This window comes from Rhineura floridana, chromosome 3 (assembly GCF_030035675.1).
Source record: "Rhineura floridana isolate rRhiFlo1 chromosome 3, rRhiFlo1.hap2, whole genome shotgun sequence".
Taxonomy (NCBI): Eukaryota; Metazoa; Chordata; class Lepidosauria; order Squamata; family Rhineuridae; genus Rhineura; species Rhineura floridana.
Genome location: NC_084482.1, coordinates 150,958,362 through 150,975,720, shown reverse-complemented (window position 1 = coordinate 150,975,720; position 17,359 = coordinate 150,958,362). Strand labels below are relative to the sequence as shown.

General features: G+C 40.4%; 1 protein-coding gene across 1 annotated transcript in view; it reads right to left on the bottom strand.

Annotated features, from left to right (window-relative positions):
- RPN1 (ribophorin I) overlaps positions 1-16,723 on the bottom strand; it is a 34,621-nt gene extending 17,898 nt beyond the window's left edge. Inside the window, exon 1 of the mRNA XM_061618355.1 lies at positions 16,549-16,723. Coding sequence (XP_061474339.1) covers positions 16,549-16,692 — 144 coding nt within the window. The 5' untranslated portion in view covers positions 16,693-16,723. The remainder of the gene's footprint in view (positions 1-16,548) is intronic.
- Between the last annotated feature and the right edge of the window lie 636 nt (positions 16,724-17,359).

The window sequence follows — 17,359 nt, the reverse complement described above, 5'->3', positions numbered from 1 at the left end:
AACTTACAAGATCTGAACAGGGTGGTCCATGACAGATGCTATTGAAGGTCACTGATTCATAGGATCGCCATAAGTCGTAATCAACTTGAAGGCACATAACAACAACACAATGATAATAGTAAAAGTTCATACTGACAATCCCAACCCGATAGGAAGAGTGATTGCTCACCCTCCTCTGTGATGGGTAGGGGAGTATGCAAGACACTGCAAAGGGTACTTTTAACCTAAGGTAGGGATGGAAAGATCTGTCAATTTCAGTTCTCCTGGATTCTCATTTTTCCAATCTTAAATTCACATTTCTGCAGCAATTTGTATTTTTTTACAAAAAAAAATCCTTGGAAAATATCAAATTTTAGTGTGAATTTTTCCTAATACGTTTTGTATGCTGTCTTTATAAGCGATTTCCCCATATATAATGCATTTTGTATGTTATTTTTACTAATATATTAATCTTTATGTACACTTTCCCCTAATATAGGCATTTTTTTAAACTGGCTGGTTGGATAACTCCATTGTAAAATTTAGATAAGTGCAAATTTTGAAAAATAGTTATGTTTCAGATTGCATATTATTTTGGAAAGCGCTAATTCAGTAGACTTCTATTGAATTGTGAACTGAATCAAACTTCTGCCACAGTCCTAACCTAAGGATGCCTTTATTCAACTGTCTTCACTTAGTGGTACAGGCAGATAAACTAGGTTTTCCTTCACATGTGCCTCTTTAGATGGTAATGCGCGCAAGAGGTAGGATGGCCACCAACTTAGATCACTTTAAAAGAGGTTAAAAATTCAGGGAAGGGAAGGCTATCAACGGCTAGCAGTCACAATGGCTATGTTCTGAATATCAGGTACTAGGAATCACAGATGAGGAGAGTTCTGTTGTACTCTGGTTCTGCTTGCAGAATTCCCATGGGCATCTGATTAGCCACTGTGAGCAGGGCTGGTTTTAGGAGTGGGTGAATTGAGCCTGGTGTGCCAGGCTCAGCTCAGTGGCTGTTTTTTAAATTTACTGCCTGCATTGAACTAGGCTGACAAAAAGCAATAATTCTCATATGCGGTCCCCAGCTTTGTATACACATGCATTGGTCCTTGTAGAAGGGAGCAGCAGAGCCCCCAACATCACACCTGCACCAGGCCCCATAAACCCCCTGGGTGGCCTTGCAAAGCTGAAGGCACTCCGCACCCGGGGTGCTCTTTATCCTAGGGCTAGCCCTGACTATGAGAATGGAGTGCTAGACTAGATGAGCCTTTAGCCTGAGCTAGCAGGGCTCTTCTTACATACTTCACTTGGTTCAAAATGTAGTATGGCAACCCTACTACAATTGGGGCCCCTCCTACCCATTCTGTTCAGTGGGACTCTGGACTGCCCGAAAGTCTTGACTTGATAGCTCCACTGTCAACATTTTTTTTATGTTACTGATGCAGCCATAATTTAATGCAACACAGTTTCTGGTCATGTGAATACTACAGATGCACAGCTTCAGTGAACTACTGTGCTGGTAACTCCAAGTACTGTAATTTTAAGAATTAGTGCCTGTGCTTGCTATTTGCTTTTTCCCTAATAATTCCTTTTTCCTTGTCTGAATGCATATGTAACTTCTATGCTATTCCTTTGCCTCCAGAGAATCAGAGCCATGCAGTGCAGAAGATTATACTTTTCACTGCAAGAGTTTTGGAGGAATTACACATCCTCTGAGCAGGGCCAGTGTAGTAGGCAAAGAGGATTATTTTAGCCACTGATTTTCGACTTGCGATGAACAAGCTAAGCTGCAATAAAACAGGGAGAAGGACCTACCAAAAAATTTGGAGGTGTACTGCAGTAGCACAGCAGGCAGCTACCAAAGAATTAAACAAACAAAATAAAACTTAAAAGTTCACTTCATAAAATAATGCTGGCCTGGGGTAGGGTGTGATGTTTTCTACTTATTAGAAATGCCCAATGTCCAAGCTGGATTTTGAAAAGGAAGAGGTACCAGAGATCATATCGCAAACATATGTTGGATAATGGAAAGGACCAAGGAATTTTAGAAGAAAATCACCCTGTGCTTTATAGATTACAGCAAAGCCTTTGATTATGTAGATCACGAAAAACTGTGGAATGCTTTAAAAGAAATGGGGGTGCCACAGCATCTGATTGTCCTGATGCGCAACTATACTCTGGACAAGAGGTTACTGTAAGGACAGAATATGGAGATGTCAAAGAATTGTCCCCCTGGGGTCCCTTCCCCTCAGCACCCCAAGGGGGGTTCTTTGCTTCTCAGAACAGTCCCAAATCCTTTGGGTCTCTGCTTCCCAGGCAAATCTTTCTCCCTTTCAGTCCTAAACTCCAGATAGTTCTGCCACCACCCCTCTTCCTGGTTACTTTCTCTGAGAGAGGGGATCTCAGAGACCTATGTGAGTTCCAAGGTATAGTGCTGGTCATTGACCGTAATAAATGATGATTGATTGATTGAGTTCCAAGCGTATTAACCCTCATTAATCAACAGTAATCAGTAGCGTTCAGCGATCAAGGACTAGATTTAGAATCATTAGTTTCAAGCCAATACACACCATTTATAAAAGGATAGTTTATTTAAAAGAATTAGAACGATACTAGAATTAGAACAAAAGAGAGCAGCAGTTTGATTATTCAAAGCCAATCACCCTCAGCCAGGCTACACAAGGTACATTGGCATAACAAAGGTGAGAGGTTCAATACAGACAAAATAACTACGGGCTTGCTAAGCTAAGATCCTAGACTTACAGTAGAATTGCCTGGTTCCCAAATGGCTTTTCCCTGTCAAACTTCAGGCGAGTCGAGGTAGATGGAAATAGGGAACAAAGACTGAAAGAGCATCCTTCATTTTTATGGAGTTTATCGGTCAACAAGGAGGGGGGAGGCAAATAGCCATATTCCGCCCCGCCGTGATCCACTCCTTTGAAGCCTTTGAAGATAAGGGGGCTAGACAGCCTCACCCAGGGGTCCTGATCTACAACACCCCCTCTTCCTGACTTTTGATCTCAGGAAGCTGATAAGGGATAACAGCTAAGGTTCAGTTGCATCTTCTTGCAGGGTTGCAAATTCTCTGTCTGGCACTGAGTCGCGGATCTCCCCCAGTAGGGTGTCCTAGGGAACCACAAGCTCCCAGAATTCTCTCTGGTTGACCCATTTCAGCTTGACCAAAGTCAGCTATTCTTGACAGGAGAAACTGATTGGTTCCCAAAATGGAGACAATAGTCAAGAAATTAGAAGAAGGCTAGGACTGGGGAGGGTAGCTATGAGAGAACTAGAAAAGGTCCTCAAATGCAAAGATGTATCACTAAACACTAAAGTCAGGATCATTCAGACCACGGTATTTCCGATCTCTATGTATGGAAGTTGGACAGTGAAAAAAGTGGATAAGAGAAAAATCAACTCATTTGAAATGTGGTATTGGAGGAGAGTAGAAAAAGAGGAAGGCCAAACAAGAGATGAATTGATTCCATAAAGGAAGCCACAGACCTGAACTTACAAGGTCTGAACAGGGTGGTTTATAACAGATTCTACTGGAGGTCACTGATTCATAGGGTCGCCATAAATCATAATTGACTTGAAGGCACATAACAAATTTCCCCTTGTGTATTAATGTGCTTTTCTATAGTACACAACCTTGATTTGAATAATAAGTATGGTTAAATTGATTTCATGTTGGTTACTATGCAGAGAAGTAGTACAGCTCTATTTGAATGTCTTGCTGTGTTGGAAATGACTGAAACTGAAGGACGAGTGTGACCATTGCTTACTTGAATAGCAAATCTCAAGGACTTGTCCCTGAGAAAACACACTTCGGATTGTGCTGCATACCTGCAAGTCTGTGCATCTGTACATATCTGGAGAAAGCAGCATTGAACCCAGTGAAATTTACTTCTCAGTGACTAAGCTTAGGATCAAGCTGGAGGGGTCTTGATTTCAGGAGCAATCATAAGGAAAGCTTTCACTTTCATATTTAAAGCACTAACAAGTTAAGGAGACTATAGCTTGCCAAAAAGCAGTCCCTCACAAATTTCTTATTCTGGTTTATAGGTCTGGTTTCCACAGTTTTGAAATCTGCACCTATGAGTGTATAGATAAGTTTTGGAGCAATGGTTGTTTGGTAACACACTTCAAAGGTGAATAACAAAGGATCCAGCACAAACTCTCAGAGACTAATCTCTTTATGGTGAGACTTCTCATTTGTCAGAATAACGAGATGCTTTCAACCTCAGCCAATCAAAACACACTTGTTTCATTTGTCACTGGTATTCAGAGCAGTGTTTGCAGACTGAATGGTGTTTTCCCTCTGTGTGGGGAAAAATGTTACGAGAAGAGGCAGCTTAAAAAAAAATGCAAGGAAGCAACTAACACAGGCAACCAAGACAGTCATGCATGTACTGAGTAGTAACCTAGATTTGCCAGTTTCAAGGTAACTGAACAGTTGTGCCCTCAAGTCACAGTTCATTTCCTTTTATCTTCTGTGAAGCTTGGTTTGGTCTGCAGTTGTGACAGGTAACCTTCTAAACACAATTCTATATACATCTGCTCAGAAGTACGTTAGACTGATTTCATTGAGGCTCATTCCCAGATAAGTGGTTATAGGACTGCAGCCTCAGACCTATGCATAAAGTGCAATGAACTCAGTGGAACTTCTAGGTAAACAAGCTTAGGACTGTACTGTGAGAAATCAATAGCATACTAACAGAGATATCAGATTTCTTAACTTTACCAGTTCAATTTTGAAATGAATTGGGGCCCCTCCAAATCTTCTTTTCAGTTTATATTATAATGATTTGTGATCATGATAGTATTAGGGCAGTTTTACATAAAATCCCACTTTCAATACAGTTTGTGCCTACAAATGTTTCAAGGTGGAAGTACTGCTTTTTTCCAATCAGTGCATGTCCCATAACTTCCTGATGAAATCCTGTAACTCTTTGTACCACAAATCGGGGGGGGGGGGGCTGGTCCCACTTTTGTTGTGCTATAGTGTGAGAGTGCTCCTCCAGACAGCATTAATATGATAATGTTGGGAAGCGTTACTGAACAGCTAGAAGCAGAATGAGGTTTGGCAGTCTAGTATAAATCCACAACTAATGTACTCCTATTGTGTCAATGACATGTTGCAGAATACACCTGCAAAAAACCCACCAGTCTGGTGGGGCCCCGAGGATTGAATAAATTTGCATACATTCATGGAATCTTGTTGCCATTTTGTACATCAGGGAGCTAACCTGTTATTGTTAGCTATATTAAGAGTCCAATCCTATAGATACCTACAGAGAAGCTCAATGAGTTCAGTGAGACTTACTCCCAGGTGTGTATAGGATTGGAGCCTATGTTAAATATGCTTACAGTGTAATCCTGTATATTTACTCAGAAGTAAGTTTCAGTTTATGTCAAAGTAGAGATGGGGGAGAAATTTTGATTCAGTGTGCATTTAAAGGCAATCTTATCTAATTCACACTTTCCAAAACAATATGCAAACCAAATACAGACACCTTCAAAATTCACACTTACCTGAATTTTGCAGTGTAGTTCTCCTGCCAAGTAAGGTGTACAAAAATGCATAAACTAACGTGTGCATATATTAGTAAAAATAATATCAAAAATGCATTATATAGAAGAAAATTGCTTTGCAATTGTGTATACTAGGCAAAATTGCATCTGAAATGTGTATAGCAGGAGAAATTCACACAAAAATGCTGATGAATTGTCATGAGACCTTTTTTTTAAAAAAAAGATAATGTAGAGAACAAAAGAGTAGAAAAATGAGAATGTTCTCCCATTCCTATGCCTAAGTAAATGTGCATGGTCCTATACTGTAATCGTATACACACCTCAAAGTTAACCCTATTGAACATAATTCTGAGTAAACATCTACTTACCTGGGAGTGGGGTTAGGGGAGAAATTTGATTTAAAGATTAACTTACCACTTTCTGAAACTATATGCAAATCAAAACATCTTTTGAAATTGGCTCCTCTCTGAATTTTACAGTGTGGTTCTGCAGTCAAGTAATGTGTACAAACATGCATATTCAAGGGTAAAAAGTGCATAAGATGCATATTTTACTGAAAATATAAAATACATTATTAGGGGAAATTGCTTTGCAAAAATGTGCCTGTTTAGGAGACATTCACACTAAAACACTGGCATTTTTGTGAGAACTTAAAAAAAAAAAAACCAAACTCACAAACTGATGTAGAAATGTGGAGAATTGAACTTAAGACTGGAAAAATGAGAAGCTAAGAAATATTCACCCATCTCTACCTGAGAGTAAGTCCTATTAAACTCAATAGGGTTTACTTCTGAGTAGATATGTATAGGTGTGCACTGTTATTTTTGTATTTCTTAAGTGGTTATTAGACAGGTGACCTATCAATTTTGTAAATAATTATATTTTTTCCTTCATCACATCACGTCAGTTCAGTTTACCATACTCGGCAATAAGGTCAGGAATTGCTAGATTAGCTTGGGTATTTTAATTTCCCTGTTTATGTTTACTTTTTGTATGTTGTTGTTTAATGCTTTTGTTTTGGAACAAACTTCTAGAGGGCTGCATGTTAGCCTGTTGCAACAAATCTTGCAGCACTTTGGGGAAAAAATATATAGCATCAGCTGTCATGGACCACAGTGCTACATTGGTTAGGTTTTATAGTGCTACAGGACTCTGCAGTATCAGCTACTAATAACCCAAGTTATGTTATCAACAACTATTTGATGAATTACCACTGTTAGTTACACAACTATCACTGTCTGTGCTTTCTGCATTTTATTTCCCTCTGACCCCAACTTTAACAATTCCCTCTCCAAACTATGTATATATAAATGTGCAACTCTGGATAACTCTTCTTGCACCTGATCAAGTGAACTAGTCCACAAAGCTTATGCCTTAATAGATTTGCTAGTCTATAAGGTGCCACAAGACTCTTACTTGTGACACCTCAAATGTGTGCTATAGTTAGTTTCAGGGACGCAAGCTGCTCCTTGAAAAGTGTTACCTAGACAACTAAGATCAGTTCAGACTGTGTCAGCTAAGGTCTTTTTGTCCTTCACTTTCTTGCAACCCTTTCATAATGGCCCAATTTCTCTTCTTTGCCAATTGCTTTCTGCTGCCAGTCAGGAAACTCTACATACGTTACCTTTATAAGAATCACATCATGCATTGATTTTAATATGTATGCGTTGCTGTAATAATGCACTTGGCTTGACCTGACTTTTCCTGGTTCATTTCAGTGGACCCTAGTTAAGGATCAGACCCTCTGATCCACATCATTTTGGGAATCCCCCCAAATATCAGACTCTTTGGCTCCACAGCAATGGCAAAAGGCTGATCGGTGAGAGGCAAGGGATAAGGTATCTGCTCCCTTGATGATGTATCTCCTTCAAACAAACAGAGGTGTTAACTGAAAATGTGTGACATCCATTGAAATAGTAAAAGATTGTCTGTTTTTCCAGAGGAAGGAAATGTATTTTCATACCTCACATGGAAATGGAAAAAGGTAATTCATCTATCCATCAAAGGAATCCTTTCAAGTCATCGCTACACCTCCATTCCCCCTCTCCTGTTCACATTGGAACCAATGGGATCATAACTCCATTTAAGGCAAGGCTATGAACAGGTTCATTGGCAAGCTTTGCTCCAACAAACCTCTTCAACCTTTGCTCTCAAACTCTGCTGGATCCAGGATCACAAGGACAGGTGTAAGTCCTATTGCCTGTTTCCCCAGTAAGGCAAAACTCTCTGCCCTTACTTGGGGCTCATATATACTGTGTGTTTGGTGTTTACTGTGTGTCTGGTGCTACTTACATTCCCTTTTAATTTGCATGGTTCACATGATGTTACTGGCAAACAGAAGCTATCATGCCGTTTCCCCCCTGTAAATCTGTACTAACCCAGTCCTCTGTAACCCAATCCTCTGATAACGCAAAAAGGGAAGGGAAAAAGTATCCACTCCATATCTAGATCTTGCAGACACTGTGCTCTGATGCTTTTAGGTGGGTGTGTCAATTGTTTCCCTCCCCACGCCCACTCCCTCCTCCTCCTTTCATTTCAGTTCCTGAAGGCTGAAGAGTAACTTCCGGCTGCTCTCTCCCATTCTGCTGGCATTATTTAAGTTGCTGCAAACAATGCTGTTATTTTCTTTTCCCCTTAACTTGTGTGCAAAAGCTTAACATTGCTCAAACAAAGATTTGCATCGGAGCTGTACTGTACCAGTGAAAATACAAACAATGTCACTTCTGGGTTGCTGTGTTTTTTAAATGAAACTAATTGGTAGAACAAACTGAGCATGCTTGGTTGCCAGGAAATGTTAAATTAGAGGGCGTGGTCATTAGGAAACTGTGTGATTGATCCTTCCCCTCCAATGTGAATAGAAAACACTGTGTTTGAAGCTGGCATTGAGCCCTTACTGTGGATGGTGCAGATAGAAAATGGAGGCAAAAAAGTGCTTTTAGTACAAAGTAATACTCCCATGTGGATAAGCCCTTGGTGATTCCTCCAGGTTACAAGAAAGGTACCACCACCACCTTTCTCCTCTTTCTCTGTCTCTCCCCCTTCTCTAGCATGAATCTGTATAGATATTCTGGGTAGGTAAGGACTCTTTATTCTCTATAGGATTAGGTGTGTGTGAGAATGTCAATGTACCAATGCAGTCTACATACCACATAACATTACATTCCTGTATATGCTAAAACCTTAACATCTGACATCCCTCCATGTCTTTTCTAAAAAAAGCCTTATACCCTAGAAGATGGATGGGAAAACTTAGGCCTGGGGACCACCTATCTCTCCAGGCGTCTTGCTTGCCTGGATGGAGAGATGCGAGTGGATAGAGAAACTTCTGACTTGCATGGATAGGACATAACCTACTGGAGAAAGGTAAGAGTCACACCCATTGCTCTCTGCCCACTTTTGCCTCTGGCAATGTCCACCATTAGCATGAGACCCCCAGTAGGTTGCCCACAATGGAATGTAGCCCTGTTTGGACTGAAAAGGATTCCCTGTCCTTGCCCTAGAACCATTATCTTGGGAAACATGATACATCCCAGCTGACTGGAAATGCAGTTGTAATTATCTAAAACCTTAAGGCATTTTAAAACACAATGATTATTGCTGCTGCTGCTGCCCAGCCTATTAATTTCACATGTACTCAGCATACAAGTTATGGATTGAGGTGAGGGGGGGGTCTGGAAGGGGAGGGGGGAAGACAGAAGCAGGAAAAGTACACTAAAAGGGAGGGCAAAACAGCAGCTCTTAGAACTAGGGTTGCCAGATCTCCAGCTTTCACCTGGAGACTCTGGAGTTCTGTGGTCCTCTCTGGATGAATCACCCCAATCTCCAGACTCTCAACTCTCTTTTTTTTTTTTTTAAACAAATTAAGCTTCTAGGTGGTCTGGTTCAAGAGATAGACACCAAAACGTGAGCCATCCACCCCCACAACTTCTGTTAAATGAGCTCATAGCTGTCTGCTCTAACCCCACACTTTCAGGTTTGCAGCCAATAACTGAAGTCAGGGTTGTGATTGACAAGGGATTTGTTAATATCTAGGTAATAATTAGAACTCATCGCAAGGCCAAAAAACTCTTGTCTTTTCCTGGTTTATAGCTTTCTCTGTGTGTGCATGTCAGGAGATGTAGAACAAAAAAAAATCACAGCAGCATCTTGGCAGGCAATTGTTTACTGTAAATAATTTCAGTTATAATAAAAGTGTACATACAGGGTTTTTTTAATTACTTGCAAAAGTAGCATATTATAAGTTTTATCTTTCAAATAATTTTTGAACAGAAATTTAGAAGAAGTATACATACAACTTGTTTAAATTTTCCTGGGCTGTCGAACAGGACAGTTTATTTGTCTGATTTATTTGTCTATTTATTTGTTTATTTGTCTATATTGTAAACCTTCCTAATATGGCTTTAAATCCTATACACATTTTTCTGGGAATAAACCTGCAATGCTAATCCCACATACCTGGAGTAAACCCCATTGAATTCAATAGGACTTACTTTTGAGTAGACATAGTTAGGACTGTGCTGTAAATCAGTGGGACTTTTGAGTGAACATAGTTTGTGTTGTAAATCTGTCTCTGCCCCTACAATCTTATTTTTAAAGCAATTAGGCAGGGCTTACCTAGGTGTCACTGCTTTTATTTTGTAGGAAACTAATACGGATTTTATTTTTAAAAAATGTTCCTCAATGACCAACTGGTTTGACAATAAACTATTATATGGGGTGTATATTTTTACATCCCCAGTGGGTGTATATGGAATCTTTCCAACAACCCTGTGAGGTAGGGTTGGAAACAAAGGCAGCTCACAAGACCTAAATCCATTTAAAATCCAATAACCATAAAACAAATATGAAACAGTTGCAAAACAGCTTAAAGTGGCATGATTCTGAATTTTGGGTTGGATGAGTGAAGGTCCTTATCACTTGAGTTTGCAGTCCTGTGCACGCTTCCCTGTTTGAGTAGGTCCCATTGAATACATTGGGACATGCTTCTGAGTAAACCTGCATAGGATTGCACTATAAATATATTTATAGGTTGTGTAAATAATACATATTTCAATATTTCTTCATGCTATGTCCCAATAAGTATCTGATTTCACACTATGGTTGTACATTATTATTTCCTCTAAATTTTAAGTGTGCACTTCTTCCTTGGGGTGGTCATGGTCCCCTGTTGTTTTCACTCTGAGGGGCAGATTAGGCTGAGAGATGGCGAGCCCATGGTCACTCAGTAAACTGTATCACTTGTTTCCATTTTAAAAAATTAAAATGATTTACATGCAGGCCAAGTTTAAGAATTAGATCCACACAATACATTTAAAACACATCCAACTTGCATTTAAAGTGCATCACTTCCCCCAAAGAATCTTGGGAAGTATAGTTTCCCCCTCACAGTTATAGTTCCCATGATTCTGTAGTAGGATTCATGTGCTTCAAATCTATGTTGAATGTGCTTTAAATGAAAGGTGTAGATCTGCCCTAGGTGTGCTATGCATTCATTACTGAATTGAAAAGAACAATTTTAAAAGATATTTTTAAACGGGAAGGGCTATAGCTCAGTGGGAGAGCACATGCTTTGCATGCGAAGGTCCAAAATCCAATCTCTGGAAAATACTATTGCCTGGAATCCTGGAGAGCAATGCTAGTCTATGTCACCAGTACTGAGCAAGGTGATACCAAATGGCTTGAGTCGGTATAAGGCAGATTCTTTTGTGCCTAAAAGAGGAAAGAAACCCAAGGGCCACAGAGACTCCAAAATCTATGTATTTTATTTAACATTTATATACCGCCTTATTGTAAAAAACCTCAAAGTGGTTTACAGAAGGAATTAAAACAATAAATATTGGCAAAAACAGTTAAAGCCACGTATTTAAAAACATTCAAAATAATAAAACCAATAATGAGTTAAAAACAGATTAAAAACGTGAAAGCTTCTACCTGCCTGCCTAAACAAAAATGTTTTTAGCAGGTGCCAGAAAGAGTATAATGAATGCACCTGCCTAATGTCAATAGGCAGGGAATTTCAAAGAGTAGGTGCTGCCACACTAAAGGGTCGATTTCTTACAAGAGCAGAACTAGTACCATGTGGCAACCATAACATAGAAAACACACCTTGAACTTAGCCTGGTAGCAAATTGGCAACCAGTACAGATTTCAGAACAGAGGTATTATGTGCTGATAGAGTCTCATGTCAGCAATCATGCCATAGCATTCTGCACTAACTACAGCCCCCGGGTCAAGTTGTGGTGTATGGAGATTTCTGTGACCTTGGCTGACTGGCTGTCAGGATTTTTTTTAGTATTGGTCAGGAAACCTGACTGGTTGTGGGATGGTGAGTTTTCTGCTTTACCCATAAGAATCTTGTTGTGGTTGGTGTGTGTGTTATGTGCCTTCAAGTCTATTACAATTTATAGCGACCCGATGAATTGGCGACCTCCAATAGCATCTGTTGTAAACCACCCTGTTCAGATCTTGTAAGCTCAGGTCTGTGGCTTCCTTCATGGAATAAATCCATCTCTTGTTTGGTCTTCCTTTTTTTCTACTTCTTTCCGTTTTCCCCAGCGTTATTGCCTTTTCTACTGAATCATGTCTTCTCATTATGTTTCCAAAGTATGATAACCTCAGTTTCATCATTTTAGCTTCTAGTGATAGTTCTGGTTAATTTGTTTTAACACCCAGTTATTTGTCTTAGTCCATGGTATCTGCAAAACTCTCCTCCAATTCCACATTTCAAATGAGTTGATTTTTCTTTTATCTGCTTTTTTCACTATCCAGCTTTCACATCCATATATAGAAATTGGGAATACCATGGTGTGAATGATACTTTGGGGTTCAGTGACACATCTTTGCATATGAGGATCTTTTCCAGTTCTTTCACAGCTGCCCTCCCCAGTCCTAGGTCTGATTACTTGACAATTGTCTTAATTTTGGTTAATGACTGTGCCAAGGTATTGATAATCCTTGACAAGTTCAATGTCCTCATTATCAACTTTGAAGTTACATAAATCTTCTGTTGTCATTACTTTAGTCTTTTTGACGTTCAGCTGTAGTCCTGCTTTTGTGCTTTCCTCTTTAACTTTCATCAGCAATCATTTCAGATCTTTACTGGTTTCTGCTAGTAGTAGTAGTAGCAGTAGTAGCTATATTATTGCATTTAGGAAATCATCACTGTCTTCTCTCTTTTTTCCCTATTTGCATTTCATTTACCTCTGACATCACTCCCTTACATCCATAGAAGCAACAACAGTGGTTCCATGTGCTCAGCTCAACCCCCTTAAATCCACTGATGATGCACCTTGTTGGTTGTATGATGGTTGTTTCTTGCCCAATAGTGGTAAAAAAGAATTCACATACTGGGCAGTGTGGCTTCAATTGCTGTTGTTTCCAATCTGCTGCCTGTAAAGGTAGACCAAACCATGTGTGTTTTCTCTCTGTCAATTATTACTCACTGGAATTGGGCTGTCTGTCAAAGTGAGTTTATAGCAGCCCACAGGGTAGGCAGAAAAGGGTAGAGAATCTCCTTAACTCTTACTCATTTCTCAGACCTCTCTCTGCAGTGAAGGGTCAAGTCTGTAAGGATGTTTGGAGCAGCCACATTAACAGGCAGGCAGAGCATTCCAGGCAGAGGGTTGCCAGCCCTGCTTTGATATGGATTTCGTTGCAGAGGATCCCTAGTCAAGTTTTTCCAACAGCACAATCCTAACCATACCTACTCAGAAGTAAATCCTGTTGTTTTATGGGGCTTACTCACTTAATGTGTGTTTAGAATCGAAGACTTCAGGGGTACCTATCTTTACTCCTGAGAGTTGCCATCTAACATCTTCACAACACTAGACTCCTTTCTTCCTACAATGACCTTCTGGTGACTGGCCTGAGGGCACTTAAACCCTTCTTGCCAGAAGCAAGTAGGCTAGGTTAAATGTTCCCTACCCAGGCTCCCTAAGCAGGTGAGAAGGAACGATCCGTCACTTCAGCTGGACCTGGGAACACTGTCATTTAGCTAAGATTTCTATCTTAATTTCCAATCAGAGATTTTTTTTTTGTTTGAATGGTATGCTCCAAGCAACTGTGCTTGATGCTTAATATATCATGCTTAATGACATCACTAGGGCCCATCCCTATAACATCACTAGGGCTTGCCCCTGAAATCTCAGAGTTTGGGATGCTTCTGACCTGGCAACCCTATTTAGGATGCCAGGGATTCCTGTTGCCTGGTGTCCAAACAACTGACTTATCAATCACAGCTCTGACTTCACTCATTGGCTAATAACACTGACAGACAGGAGCAGCCAGGCTGGCTCATTTCACATAAATTCCTTAAAAGGGTATGTACACATTTTGCTCAACAACTTTCATTCTGGGAGGGCTAGAGACTTACTTTTAAAAACATGAAAGCTCAGATTCTGAAGGCTTCACAGATGCCATGGCACCTACAGGCAATGGATTGGCAACCCTTGGTCTAGCAACGGAGTAACAATTATAAAGAATGATGATTGGATTTCCCCCCTTTGCTTAATTTTATTATGTTTTTATTGATGCTATATGGGCCATTATATTTACTTTGATACAATGTTCTTTGTTATGATCTATAGTCACAACAATAAATTATTTGCAAATTATGGGTGTACAACTGACAAGGTTGCAGTCCTAGACACACCTATTTGGAAACAAGTTTTAAGGAAAATTGGATGAATTTGCTTCCAAGTAATGTTTTTACAGAAGTTTCATTTTCAGTGAAGAACTTTGTATACCAAGTAAACCTTTGCAAACTATTACTATGTTTTACAAATAAACTGTTGGCTTGCGAATTTGACACAATAAGTTGCCAGGACCCATGAGCAAAATATTGTTAATTCCCCACTTGTTCTTGAAATGTGATCCCTTGGTTACCTTAGTTTATACATAGTCAGGATATTGCTACGTTGCAGTGGAAAGTCTTTGTCCTTGTAGGGAATGTCAGAGTGGACTGTTTGGCAGGTATCATTGGAGAGGCAGTGGCTTCCACATCTGCCTGCTTTTTAGGAAGGGGTGGAACCTTCCTCTCATGATGTTCAGGCCACCACAATGTTATTATCATGTGAGAATGGTGTACATCACCATTTTGATTGGATTATGTTGCTAAGTGACTCATCAGTTGTTTTTAGAAATTTAAAATTGTGCTACATCAAAATCTGTGTCAAGGATCAAAATTGGTACAACCTTTAGAAGACTGAGAGTTACAAGTCTTGTTGACTTGTTAGCAGACCTATGAAATGATTACTACATATGATTACACTTTCCTGTACGTTATGTGACTTCTCCTTTCTCTAACTGCAACTTTCTGAATTCAACATACAAGCCAATACTTTACAATTAATAACTTTTTTTGTGGCAGAGGGAAAGATGTTACTGCCATATTTCTCTCAGATCATTGATGTGACTAAAGAAGATAGTGTTTGATTTGGAGTAAATTCATGGCAGGGCATTCTCTTCTTACGGTTATTCACCTAGCTCTCTTATAAGGTCTAATTTCCAGTACATATAGAGTCATTTTTTTTCTATGTACAAAATGTGGAGTTATTTGAGTAGTTACTGTTCAGCTGTTTTGGGTGTCATAAAGGAGGCAAGTATTTGAACTGTTTCCTATATGAAATATGTGAAATTTGTGCCTTGTTATAAAATAGCTTCTAGTTGTTTGTACTAATTGCCATCCTTTGTTCACATACATTTTAGGGAGCATTCAGATGATGATGTCAGCGTGCATTTTGTGTGTGTTATCTTCCTGTATGTTTTCAGACCTTGTTTGTAGCTTTTCTTTTTCTTTTTTGCTAATACTAGGGTGTGCCAACCCCACATACACACACAGAGCCGGGGCTCCCAAACACACACCCCACCCCCAGGCAACTCTCAAAATAACCCCCTGGGGCACTTGCCACTACCCCATTTAGGCAGCTTACCCAGCCTCTCACCTTCCCAGGCTGCTGCCACCACACTGCCTCAACTGCTTACCTATCTTCCACTGTGTGGCTGCTGCGCACTTGCCCCAGAGTTTGCTTACACCCAATGCTTGCACGCTCACTCGCCCGTCCGCCATCCTCCCTTCCCTCATTCCCTTGCCTCGCTTGCCTGCTGTTCTTCCACTGTGCCCCACCCCCGTACATGATGGCTTTCAAAATATTATATAGTTAGAAACTTTCCTACAAAAAGATTGTACTGAAATCTGTATTGGGTACACTTTTCATTCTGCTGTTGACCGAGATTTAGTCCAGCCTTCCCCAAACTGGTGCCCTCCAGACATTTTGGACTACAGCTCCCATTCCTGAATATTGACTGTCCTGGCTAGGGGTGTTGGGAGTTGTAGGGAAAGCTAATGTAGTCATTCTAGGAGAGGATCATCTGCACAGCAGTATTGTACCCAAATTCTAGCCAGATAACATTTAGTTTTCTTTCTGTAAAGAAAAATTGCCTGGAGCACACCCACCCAACAGTCTATTGATTTTTGCCAACAGGATGCTCTTTTGCCCAAGCCAATATTAACACATTGGAGGGAAGCAACAGTGGTTGTCACTAATCTGACATCCCATCATTTATATTGCTGCAGCTTACTAGGAGGGAGAGGAGTATGGTGGTGGTGATGTCAGTGCAGTGCGAACCCACTGGCAAAGCCAATCCAGTATTGTTGCCAGAGCTTTTGCGCTGTGCCAGTCTCATCACCTGCACCCTTTGAGTAAGCCACAATGACAGCAGTAACAGGAGATCAGATAAGCACCGCTGTCCCACCTCTCTAACGTGGAATGGGCTGGAAAAATGCTGTTCTCAAACAAAAAACCACCCAGGGTATCAGATTCAACTGATCTGCTCCTGACACATGGCCTTATTTGGGACATTCTAACACCCCAAAATACACTGGAAGGCTACTTGGGATTGTAAAATATTCTATAAAATTACTTGTATTAGCATCTTAATTTTTATCCATGAAGATAGACTTCAGTTGTAGCACTTGCTTATCTAGTGTGGGCAGGTAAATGCTATCAAAGCCTTTAAGTGTACCATAAAGATTCCTACCTTCCTTATGATCCCAAGTGCCTTCACAGCTCCAGCACATCTCTTATATTCAGAGCCACCTGATGAGCCAGTTTTCCTTTCAAGGTTAGGGCTCTTCTCATCAGCAGACACACTCTGAAGTTTACTTATTAATATACCTAACATTTAGCCTGCTGTGAGGGTGTACATACGTACATACTCACTCATCCCTTCCTCTCTTATTTCCTCCTTCCTCCTCCTTCCACTAATATTTAATGGCAAATCAAGGCTATCCTTCCTCCTTGGTAGTGTTGTAAGCTCTTATTCAGCTGTAAACTCTCTCTTAATTCGCCACAGGTGATACTCTTTTTACCGGTTCAGTCAGTATCTTACTCCCATCTCTAGTTACATTCACTTATTTTTGCCTGCTCACATGCATATTCATGCTCCCTTCTAGCTCCCCTCTCTCTTCTTCACTCTTTCCTTCCTGCCAGGTTCCTGTCCCACATACACCCACTCTCATTTTCTCTCATTGGCTTCTATTCATCTATGCTCTCTCTGCTGCCACTCCTTTTGCGGCTGTCTCCTTTCCTATATGTCAGTATGTCAGCTCCTGTTTCCCCTTTTCAGGTGCTGGAACCCACACATGATGCATCTCCCTTCCTGCCTTTGTTGGGCTGAGGAGTACTGCATTCTCAATGTGCTCTCCTCACAATGTCTCTTCCAGCCTGACGGGCCCATCTTCCAGTCGGACTGCCAGCCCCTTAGCACACCAGCGAGGAAACCTTCCTGCTCCTTTCTTGCAGATACTTTGTAGTGAATTAAGTATTTCCTCTTTGCAGTGTTAGCCCGT